The sequence below is a fragment of the Delphinus delphis genome, chromosome 10 (genome assembly GCF_949987515.2).
Source record: "Delphinus delphis chromosome 10, mDelDel1.2, whole genome shotgun sequence".
Lineage (NCBI taxonomy): Eukaryota > Metazoa > Chordata > Mammalia > Artiodactyla > Delphinidae > Delphinus > Delphinus delphis.
Window position 1 is genome coordinate 66941213 of NC_082692.2, and position 12443 is coordinate 66953655.

At 39.5% G+C, this 12443-nt stretch overlaps 1 protein-coding gene across 1 annotated transcript in view; it reads left to right on the plus strand.

Annotated features, from left to right (window-relative positions):
• Positions 1 to 12443, plus strand: part of DOCK3 (dedicator of cytokinesis 3) — a 402555-nt gene that overhangs the window by 282822 nt on the left and 107290 nt on the right. The window contains exon 13 of the mRNA XM_060022587.1: positions 9320 to 9408. Coding sequence (XP_059878570.1) covers positions 9320 to 9408 — 89 coding nt within the window. The remainder of the gene's footprint in view (positions 1 to 9319; positions 9409 to 12443) is intronic.

Sequence of the window (12443 nt, forward strand, 5' to 3'; positions counted from 1 at the left end):
TCTATGTCTGTTTTTGTGACAGTAACATACTATTTTGATAAATTCAGCTTTGTAGTATAGTCTGAAATCCTCCAGCTCCGTTCTTCTTAAGATTTTTCTGGCTATCCAGGGTCTTTTGTGTTTCCATACAAATTTTTAAATTTTTTGCTCCAGTTCTGTGAAAAATGCCATTGGTAGTTTGGTAGGGATTGCGCTGAATCAGTAGATTGCCTTGGGTAGTATAGTCATTTTAACAGTATTAATCCTCCCAATCCAAGAATACGGTATATCTTTCCATCTGTTTGTGTGGTCTTCAATTTTTTTCATCAGCATCTTATAATTTTCAGAGGACAGGTCTTTTGCCTCCTTAGGTAGGTTTATTCCTAGGTATTTCATTATTTTTGATGTCATGGTAAATGAGGTTATTTCCTTAATTCTGCTTTCTAATAGTTCATTGCTATTGTATAGAAATGCAGCAGATTTCTGTATATTAATTTTGCATCCAGCAACTTTACCGAATTCATTGATGAGCTCTAGTAGTTTTCTGGTAGCATCTTTAGGATTTTCTGTGTATAGTATCATGACACTGGCAAACAGTGACAGTTTTACTTTTTGTTTTCCAATTTGAATTCCTTTTATTTCTTTTTCTTCTCTCATTGCTGTGGCTAGGATTTCCAAAATTATGTTGAATAAAAGTGGCAAGGGTGGACATCTTTGTCTTATTCCTGATCTTAGAGGGAATACTTTCGGCTTTTCACTGTTGTGTATGATAGTAGTGGGTTTGTAATTTATGACCTTTATTATGTTGAGGTGTGTTCCCTCTATGCCAGCTTCCTGAAGAGTTTTTATTGTAAATGATGTTGAATTTCATCAAAAGCTTTTTCTGCATCTATTGAGATGATCATATGGTTTTTATTCTTCAATATGTTAGTGTGGTGTATCACATTGATTGATTTGTGGATATTGAAAAATCCTTGCATTTCTAGGATAAATCCCACTTGACCATGGTGTATGATCCTTTTAATATATTGTTGGAGTCAGTTTGCTAGTATTTTGTTGAGGATTTTGGTGTCTTTGTTCATCAGTGATATTGGCCTATAATTTTCTTTTTTTTATGATATCCTTGTCTGGTTTTCATATCAGGGTGATCGTGGCCTCATAGGATGAATTTGGAAGTGTTGTTTTCTCTGCAGTTTTTTTGGAATAGTTTCAGAAGGATGGGTGTTAACTCTTCTCTAAATTTTTGGTGGAATTTACCTATGAAGCCATCTAGTCCTGGGCTTTTGTTTATCGGGAGTTTTTAAATTACTGATTCATTTTCAGTACTGATAATTGGTCTATTCATATTTTCTATTTCTTCCTAGTTAGTTTTGGAAGATTGTACCTTTCTAAGAATTTGTCCATTTCTTCTAGGTTGTCCATTTTATTGGCATATAATTGCTCATAGTAGTCTCTTATGATCCTTTGTATTTCTGTGGTGCTGGTTGTTACTTCTCCTTTTCCATTTCTGATATCATTGATTTGGGCCCTCTCCCTTTTTTTTCTTGATGACTCTGGCTAAAGGTTTATCCATTTTGTTTATATTTGCCAAGAACCAGCTTTTAGTTTCATCGATCTTTTCTATTTTTTTTTTTAGTCTCTATTTCATTTATTTTTGCTCTGATTTTATGATTTCTTTCCTTCTACTAACTTTGGGTTTTGTTTGTTCTTTTTTCTCTAGTTGCTTTAGGTGTAGGGTTAGGTTGTTTATTTGAGATTTTTCTTGTTTCCTGAGGTAAGCTTGTATCGCTCTAAACTTCCTTCTTAGAACTGCTTTTGCTGCACCCCATAGGTTTTGGATCATCTTGTTTTCATTAGTGTCTAGGTATTTTTTAATTTCCTCTTCGATTTCTTCAGTGATCCACTGGTTGTTTAGTAGCATATTGTTTAGCCTCCACATGTTTGTGTTTTTTGCAGTTCTTTTCTTGTGGTTGATTTTTAGCCTCATAGCATTGTGGTTGGAAAAGATGCTTGATATGATTTTAGTTTTCTTAAATTTACTGAGGCTTGCCTTGTGGCCCAGCATGTGTTCTGTCCTGGAGAGTGTTCCACATGCACTTGAAAAGAATGTGTATTCTGCTGCTTTTGGATGGAATGCTCTGTAAATATTAATTAAATCCATCTGGTCTAACATGTCATTTAAGGCCTGTGTTTCCTTTTTGATTTTCTGTCTGGATAACGTGTCCATTGATGTAAGTGGGGTATTTTTAAAATAAATTAATTTATTAATTTATTTATTTTTGGCTCCATTGGGTCTTTGTTGCTGCTCGCGCAGGCTTTCTCTAGTTGCGGCTAGTGGGGGCTACTCTTTGTTGCGGTGCGCAGGCTTCTCATTGCGGTGGCTTCTCTAGGCGCGTGGGCTTCGGTAGTTGCAGCACGCAGGCTTAGTAATTGTGGCTCGTGGGCTTTAGAATGCAGCCTCAGTAGTTGTGGCGCACAGGCTTAGTTGCTCCACAGCATGTGGAATCTTCCCAGACCAGGGCTTGAACCCGTGTCTCCTGCTTTGGCAGATGGATTCTTAACCACTGCACCAGCAGGGATGTCCCCTAAGTGGGGTATTAAAGTCCCCTACTATTATTGTGTTACCATTGATTCTTTTATATTTGTTAATATTTGCCTTATATATTGAGGTGCTCCTATGTTGGGTGCATATATATTTACAGTTGTTATATCTTCTTCTTGGATTGATCCCTTGATCATTATGTAGTGTCTTTCTTTATTTCTTATAACAATCTTTATTTTAAAGTCTATTTTGTCTGATATAAGTATTGCTACTGTGGCTTTCTTTTGATTTGCATTTGCATGGACTGTGTTTTTCCATCCCCTCACTTTCAGTCTGTATGTGTCTCTAGGTCTGATGAGTCTCTTGTAGGCAGCATATATGGGTCCTGTTTTTGTATCCATTCAGCCAGTGTGTGTCTTTTGGTTGGAGCATTTAGCCCATTTACATTTAAAGTAATTATTGATATGTATGTTCCTATTGCCATTTTAATTGTTTTCGATTTGTTTTTATAGGTCTTATTTTCCCCTTTTTCTTTTGCTCTCTCTATCTTTAGTGTTACGTTTGGATTCCTTTTTCTTTTTTGTGTGTATATCTGTTATAAATTTTGGTTTGCAATTGCGTCAGGTGTTTGTATAGCTGTCTTTGTATATACATGGTTGTTGTAAATTGCTGATCTCTTAATTTCAGATGCATTTTAGATACCTTGCATTTGTACTCTCCTCCTCTCATGATTACTGTTTTTGACATCATATTTTACATCTAATAGTTTTGTGTGTCTCTTTAACTGCTTATTGTGGATACAGGTGATTTTATCACTCTTGTGTTTTAACCTCCCTATGAGCTTTGTTTGTGGATATTTTCTACCTTTACTGTATGTTTCCCTTTACCAATGAGCTTTTTCATTCTGTAATTTTCTTGTTTCTGGTTGTGGCCTTTTCTTTTTTACCTAGAGAAGTTCCTTTAACATTTGTTGTAAAGCTGCTTTGGTGGTGCTGAATTCTTTAGCTTTTGCTTGTCTGTAAAGCTTTTGATTTCTCCTTCTAATCTGAGAGCCTTGCTGGGTAGAGTATTCTTGGTTGTAGGTTCTTCTCTTTCATCACTTTAAATATATCATACCATTCCCTTCTAGCCTGCTGAGTTTCTGCTGAAAAATTGGCTGATAGTATTATGGGAGTTCCCTTGTATGTTATTTGTTGCTTTCCCCTAGCTGCTTTTAGTTTTCTCTATCTTTAATTTTTGTCATTTTGATTACAATGTATCTTGTCTTTTCCTCTTTGGGTTAATCCTGTATGGGACTCTGTGCCTCTTGGACTTGGGTGACTGTTTCCTTTCCCAGATGAAGGAGGTTTTCAGCTGTTATCTCTTCAGATATTTTCTTGGGCCCTTTCTCTCTTCTCCTGGGACCCCTGTAATGTGAATATTAGCAGACTTGATGTTGTCCCAGAGGTCTCTTAATCTGTCCTGACTTCTGTTCATTCTTCTTTCTTTTGTCTGTTCAGCAGCAGTGATTTCCACTACTCTGTCTTCCCAGCTCACTGATCCATTCTTCTGGTTCATTTAGTCTACTGTTGATTCCTTCCAGTGCATTTTTCATTTCAGTTATTGTATTCTTCATCTCTGTTTGGTTGTTCTTTATATTTTCTAACTCTGTTAAAAAATTTCTGACTTCTTTTTCTGTGCATCCATTCTTCTCTCGAGTTCTTTGATTATCTTTACGATCATTACTCTGAACGCCTTGGGTAGATTGCCTGTCTCCACTTCACTTAGTTGTTCTTCTGGGGTTTTATCTTGTTCTTTCGTCTGAAACATATTTCTTGTTTTGTCTCAGTTGCTATTTGTATTTTTATGTATGTGGTAGGTTAGTTACTTTTCTTAACCTCGGAGAAGCGGCCCTCTGTAGAAGCGTCCTATGCATCCCAGCAGTTCCGCACTCCCGTCACCCAAGCTGTGTGCTCTAAGGGTTCACTCGAAGAGGGCTATGTGGGTCCTTCTGTTGTGGTGGGCTAACTGTGTGGATGGTCTGATAGGCCCCTAGTCTGGTTGATTGCCAGAACCTGCTTTGTGTGGATGCTACTGGCTGCTGTTTAGCAGGGCCTGGTCATGAGGTGGCTGGTTGCACAATCCTACATCACCCCCAGGGCTAGTGCTGGCTTACTGGTGGGTGGAGTCAGAGTCCTGAAGACTGGGGCTGTTGCCCTCCCACTGGCAGGTGAAGCCAGATCCTGGGGTTAATGCCAGTCTACTAGCAAGCAGAGCTTGTTCCTGGAGTCTGGCTGCAGCCCAGGGATCCCAGAGCTCATTTCAGGTTGTTTTGTGGGGGGGGATGTTGGTTCCTGACACAGTTGGGTATGGGTTCTGGGGTGTCCTGAAGGTTGCATTGGCCTGCTAGTGGGCCAGGCCAGGGCCCAGCTGATCCCAGGGTAGGGTCTGCCCTGTATTGAGGGGTCGTAGTTTTCTTGCTTCTGGCGTCTGCCCCCTTGTGGATGAGGTTGGTCTAGAGGCTTGGTCTGGCTTCCTGGTGGGAGGGGCTCATGCCTGTCCACTGGTGGATACGGCTCCATCTTGGCCCTCTGGTGGGCTGGGCCATGTCTAGGGGCAAGCCCAGAGGTAGCTATGGGCTCTTTAGTCTTTAGGCAGCCTGTCTGCTGATTGTTGGCACTGTGTCCCCACCCAGTTAGTTGTTTGGCCTAAAGTGTCCCAGCAGTGCTGCCTAGAGGCTGTTGGATAGGGCCAGGTCTTGGAACTAAAGAGCCAAGATGTCAGCCGTCAACAGTGTTCCCCAGTATGTTTGCCACCAGTGTCTGTGTCCCCAGGGTGAGCTTCATCCATGCCTCACCTCTCCAGGAGACGCTCCAAAACCAGCAGGAAGGTCTGGCCCAGGCTCCTGTCAAATTATATTTTTTTCCCTATGTGCTGGTGCACATGAGCTTTTGTGTGAAAAAAAAAAAGGGAGCTTTTTTCACTCCCTTTAAGAGTGAAGTCTCTATTTTAAGTAAGCCCCACTGGTCTTCAAAACCAAATGCTCTGGGGGCTCATCTTGCCAGTGCTGGGCTGGGGAGCCTGACGTGGGGCTCAGAACTCTCACTCCTATGGTAGAACTTCTGCAATATATTCTCCAGTTTGTGGGTCACCCATCTGGAGATATGGGGTTTGATTATGAGTCTTCCCCTTCTTCTGGTCTCGTTGTGGTTCCTTCTTTATGTCTTTGGCTGTAGAAGATCTTTTCTGGTAGGTTCCAGTATTTTTTAACAATGGTTCTGCAAATAGTTGTGATTTTGGTGTGAGAAGAGGTGAGCTCAGAGTGTTTTTATTCTGCCATCTTGGCCACTCTCCAAGAAAGAATTTTAATATGGATTATTTGCACTAAATTAAGTTTTAAGCCATAGTCAAAACTGAATAGTTGCAGTTAGATGAAGGTAGACAGAATGGGAATTCTGACTGGTGTCAGGGAGACAAGTACACTGAAGCCTGGTGTGGGAGTAAGGTTTTCAGGGTCACAGAACTCTGCAGCTTCTTTCTCTCTGCCCCTCCACCCTCACCCCTGCCCTGCTTTGGGTCCAGACAGACCTGTGTTTAGACTACAGCTTCACCTCACTCTCCTCATCTGTAAGATGAACATGAGAATACCTATCTTAGTGAAATAAAATATGGGAGAATATCCTGATCATTACCTACCTATATTAGGCATCCTAAAAAAGCAGACTTAAAGGTCTTACAAACAACTCTTTAAAACTTCTTGAATACTTTTTTGGGTTGCCCACCTTGGGGAAAGATGAGAAGAAAGTTGGGTGAATACCCACAGAAATCAAGAAGATAAGGAGGTAGTAGGGAAGAGGCAAATGGTAAAGTGTGCTCTAGTACATGAGTGAATAAGAACAGTATTCTGAACACTCTTTGCTGAGCAGAATCTGCACACCTGCTCTGATGCTTTGGAATGCTTAGTGATCCCATGTAGAAAACCAAAAACCTCTCACCCCTCTGTGTTAAACCTTGAGTAAAATCCCTGGACATGTATGTAGTGGTTGAAGTGCTACTTCATTGCCTGTGCTGGTTACCTCCTCCGTGAGGAAGGTGTGCCACAGAGGCACACAGACCTGTTTTAGATACAATCCCTTGTGAGTCTTATGATTGAGGGCAAACTATCAACATCAGTAATCATGCTCTAAATACTAATTTGATTGGATACAACATAATCATGCTTCATTATAATCATAACTCATTTGGTTAATAAATGCTTATTACATTTATATTTTTTCCTTACGAAATATCCTAGTGATTGGTTAAAATATGCTAATGATACCACATCCATTTAGTTTCAGATGATTTGAGTAGCTCCCTTGGCATTCTAGAAAGGGAGATAATTGAAAGGCCAGTTAAGAGGTGATTACACTGGTTTGGAAGAGAGGTGGTAATGGCTGAACCAAGGCCATGAAGAGGAGAGGTCAGATGTGACAGATTTTAAGATAACAAAATCTACAGGACGTGATGACAGCTGGAAGAGTTCTGGTTTAGTGAACTAGTGGGTTCTACTCAGAAGGAGTTTCTAGGAGCAGACGGGTGGGTAGGAAATGATAAGCTGTCTTGTGGCCATGCAGGTCAAAAACTTAGGGGTGAGTCTGGGCTGGAGACACTGCTTTGGGTCTTATCTGCTTTTGGTGGTGGTTGAAACCATGGGAGCAGGTGAGATTGCCCAGAAAGCTTATATGGTAGGAAAGAAATGGGCTTCAAATGCAGATCTCTGAATGCCAATGATAGTTAAGGGGCATACAAAGGGAGAGGAGTACAGGGGACAAGTCATCAGGTGTCTGGCATCTGAATTGTATGTGTCGGGTGGAAAAGTACATGTCAGTGAAATAATACACATTGTCACTGTTGATGTGGTTGATAAAGCACCAGCTCACTGGTTCTATACTGCCAAAGAACCAGTGAGTGTTTTATTGGAGAAATACTGAAATTATACTACCCATTGGAGAGAGGGAGTTAATTTTCAAGACTCTTTTTTTTTTCCTTTTGGTTTTATTTATTTATTTATTTGGATTCTTTGTGTATGTATTTTATATATATATATATATATATATATATGTATATATATACTTGAGATGTATAGCGTGTTACCTTGATATATTTATATATTGTATTATGATTGCCAGTCAAGCAATATTTATCACATTGCATCATTATAGTACAATATTATTGTCTGTATTCATTATACTGTGCATTAGTCAAGACTCTTATTTTGAAGTGGGGGGGAATACACTATAACAAACTATAGTCAGATTTCTATTAAAGAATGTAACTACTGATTTTGTAAACCTAGAAAGTGACAAAAATCTGACAGCAAGACAAGTCTCAGTCCTCACCAGCTGGGCACTTCTCTGATGTATTGACTGATTGGAAGAGCTGAGACAGTGTGCATGTCAGACAGGAAGGGCTAGACGTGCTGCTGCCAGCACCTCTCACTTTTGATTTCCAACTGAGTTGCTAATCACAAGTGATCATTTTAAAGAACACTCTCCCCCTTCCTTTCCTTGGAAGGATTTCTGTAAGCAGAAGTTATCCTCACAGCTCTGGACTTTGAGAACCTTATCTTTGACAATTCTTTGTAACATCTCTAAGTGAGGCTGATTTCTACTAAGGAGTCCGAAGAGCCACTGATTAAGAAAAATTTGTCCAGTGGCCAACCTCCTTTATCTCTGAATGGTCTCTATACAAACTCTTTTATTTAGAAACCTGTTGTGCTTCACGCTGCTGGATGGCACCTGATATAACTCTTGCTGGAGTTTCCTCTTGCTGTGGCTGGACTACACACTTCTAAGTTACCATGGAAAGATCCTGTGTGGTTTCCTTTGTACATGGACTCTGTTTTCTGGGGTCAGTGGGTTCTCCCTATCCAACAGGGGAAGGGAGGGGCCGAGGCTGTGGAGACTCTGGGTGTGACATGGAATTTTCAAGAGATGATTCTAATCTCATTTCAGTTGTTTCATCAAGATGTCTACATTAGGATGAGGAATTCCTTCCTAGTCTCTGTTCCTAAACCATACCAAGTGGTTGTATGACTGCAGCTTTCTTGGAATTTTCCTTTAGTGGGGAAGACTCTAAAAATGTCAGAAATTAATAGAGGTGCAGTGTTGTTCCTCCATTCTCTCTTTTCTCCCAATCCTGAAGTCCCTAGGAAAGAACTTTATCCTTACATATTTAGGCATCCAGCCTTCTCTACTAAGCCCTCCTTCTCCTTGACTACAGAGGATTTCACAGTGAACCAAGCCCACTACTCTCCCAAACTTTTCTTCTTATCGTGGTCTGGCTGAAATACAGCCACAGGCAAATATCAACATTGCCCTGAGCTTAGCAGGATTTTTCTCTGGGGCCATTACAGCAACAGTTGAATGACTGCATAGAGCAAGTGTGACATGGAAGTTTGTAAACAGCAGTACTTGTTGAAAGGAACTGTTTTTTCCTCTATCAGGAGCTTTCCTCTAGCGCCTAGTTTTAAGGGTGTATAAGGAACTAAAAATGAAAAAAACTTGTCATGTGGGAAAGTGTTACTTCAGAGAATAGGATATTTTGCCACTCAAAAATATTTGCAGAGGTTCATTTTAGAGTTTCTACTATTTCCTCAAATATGAATCTTCTGTGTGCCTTACCAGAAAATGAGCCTTGTCTAATTTAGTAAAATATATGTTCATTTCTTTAGGAAAGTGAGTTTGAAGTATCCCTTCAAACTTAGTGTTACACATTGAACGTCAGACCAGATGTTTAAAACTGTTGAGAATCATAATGCCTGTCCTTCTGTTGCAGGTGCAACAACGAGAGTGAGTGGTCCCAGATCCACGAGAATATCATCCGCAAGTCCAGCGCCAAGTACTCTGCCCCCAGCGCCAGTCATGGTAATGTGCTTCTTTGGCTAGGAGACTTTGTGTTGCATTTGCAGTTGCTGATCATACACACCTTAGTTGATTTGTGCTGATCAGTTGCCAGATGTAAAGTTCAGTCTCCTACAGACATTTGTTCTCCTGTTCAGGCAATTTCTCTTTCTTTTTGTGATAATTTGAGACCTTCCCTAATTACTTTTTAAAAAAAATTTTATTGGAGTATAGTTGATTTACAATGTGTGTTAGTTTCTGCTGTACAGCAAAGTGAATCAGTTATACCTATACATATATCCACTCTTTTTTAGATTCTTTTCCCATATAGGTCATCACAGAGTATTGAGTAGAGTTCCCTGTGCTATATAGTAGGTCCTTGTTAGTTATCTATTTTATATATAGTAGTGTGTATGCATCAATCCTAATCTCCCAATTTATCCCTCCCCCCCACCCCCCCTAGTAACCATAAGTTTGTTTTCTACATCTGTGACTATTTCTGTTTTGTAAATACATTCATTTGTACCATTTTTTTTTAGATTCCACATGTAAGTGATATCACATGATATTTTTGTCTTTCTCTGTCTGACTTACTTCACTTAGTATGATAATCTCTGGGTCCATCCATGTTGCAGCAAAGGGCATTATTTCATTCTTTTTTATGGCTGAGTAATATTCCATTGTATGTATGTACCACATTTTCTTTATCCACTCCTCTGTCGATGGATATTTAGGTTGCTTCCACGTCTTGGCTGTTGTAAACAGTACTGCAGTGAACATTAGAGTGCACCTGTCCTTTTGGATTTTGGTTTTCTCCAGATATATGCCCAGGAGTGGGATTGCTGGACCATATGGTAGTTCTATTTTTAGTTTTTTAAGGAACCTCCATACTGTTCTCCACAACGGCTGTACCAGTTTACATTCCCACCAACAATATAGGAGGGCTCCCTTTTCTCCACACTATCTCTAGTATTTATTTGTAGACTTTTTGATGGTGGCCATTCTGACCAGTGTGAAGTGAGACCTCATTGTAGTTTTGATTTGCATTTCTCTGATAATTAGTGATGTTGAGCATCTTTTCATGTGTGCTTTTTGGCCATTTCTTCTGACCAAAATACATTTTCTGCTCTTTCCATGGTGGATTCCTTATGCTTTGATAAGTAACTTGAGTTCCAGTTTGAATCCAGAGTGAACAAAAGTGTTGCCGGGTTTGTCACATTGTGAAGTCTGTTTTTTGCTGAACAAAGGTTACACACCCAGCCCCCAAAAAAGACACACATAAATGTCACTTTTTCTATTCCTGTTCAGTGTTAGCATCACCAAGAAAGCCTGATGCTAATGAGAATCAATGATTAGTCTGCCAGTATCAGTCATTCTAGAACTAAAATAGAAGATCTTTATTTCAAAGCAGCTTTCATCTTAGCTCAACTTCTCCTTTTCTTTTTCCCTCATTTTAAAACTCTGTTTAGGGCTTCCCTGGTGGCGCAGTGGTTGAGAGTCCGCCTGCCGATGCAGGGGACACAGGTTCGTGCCCTGGTCCGGCAAGATCCCACATGCCGCGGAGCGGCTGGGCCCGTGAGCCGTGGCCGCTGAGCCTGTGCCTCCGGAGCCTGTGCTCCACAACGGGAGAGACCACAACAGTGAGAGGCCCGCATACTGCAAAAAAAAAAAAAAAAACTCTGTTTAATTTCTATCTAAATCTTGATTAAGATTAATTTGATTACTGATTAAGAAAAATTTGTCCAGTGGCCAACCTCCTTTATCTCTGAATGGTCTCTATGCAAACTCTTTTATTTAGAAACCTGTTGTGCTTCACAGCACATAGTACAACTGTGCATGTTATATCATGTACAGTTGTACATATTAACATTAATTCTAAACTGAATATTGCTTGATTAAATTAGAAGCACTATTTAAAAGCCTATAAGATCTGAATAGACGTTTTTCCAAAGAAGACGTACAGATGGCCAGCAGGCACATGAAAAGATGTTCAACATCATTAATCATCAGAGAAATGCAAATTAAAACCACAATGATATATCACCTCAAACCTGTCAGAATGGCTATCATGAAAAAGGACGCAAATAACAAATGTTGGTGAGGCTGTGGAGAAAAGGGAACCCTCACATACCGTTGGTGGGAATGTAAATTGGTGTAGCGACTGTGAAAAACAGTATGGAGGATTCTCAAAAAACTGAACATAGAACTACCATGTGACCCAACAATTCCACTCTTGGGTATATATCCGAAAAAAAAAACCGCTAATTGAAAAAGATGTATAGATGTATACACCCCAGTGTTCATAGAAGCGTTATTTACAGTTGCCAAGATATGGAAGCAACCTAAGTGTCCATCAAAAGATGAACGGATAAAGAAGATGTAGTGTATATATATGAACAATGGAATACTACTCAGCCTTAAAAAAGAATGAAATTTTGCCATTTGCAAAAACATAGATGGAGTTGGAGGGTATTATGCTAAGTGACATAAGTTAGAGAAAGACAAATACTGTATGATATCACTTATATGTGGAATCTAAAATGTAAAACAAACTAGTGAATATAACGAGAAAGAAACAGACTTGCAGATATAGAGAACAAACTGTTGGTTTCCAGTGAGGGGAGGGAGGGACATGGGGAGGGGTAGAGGATTAAGAGGTACAAACTACTATGTATAAAATAAATAAGCTGCAAGGATATAACAACACAGAGAATATAGCCAATATTTTATAATAAATATAAATGGAACATAACCTTTAAAAGTTGTGAATCACTGTTGTACAGCTGAAACTTATATAATATTGTACATCAACTATACCTCAATGAAATATATAGAATATACAAATAAAAGTAAAAGCCTATGAGCTTTTATATACCCTTGAAGATAGCTATCAAATTTACATAGAACTGTGTTTCTCCAGATAGTTTTTATTGAGTTGGCCAAAAAGTTCGTTTGGTTTTCCGTAAGGTGGCTCTAGTAGCGCTTAGTTGTCTTCAACTTCATTCGAAACAGTTTTGTTAGATTATATTGTGACAGCTGTCATATCAGCATGCATTTTA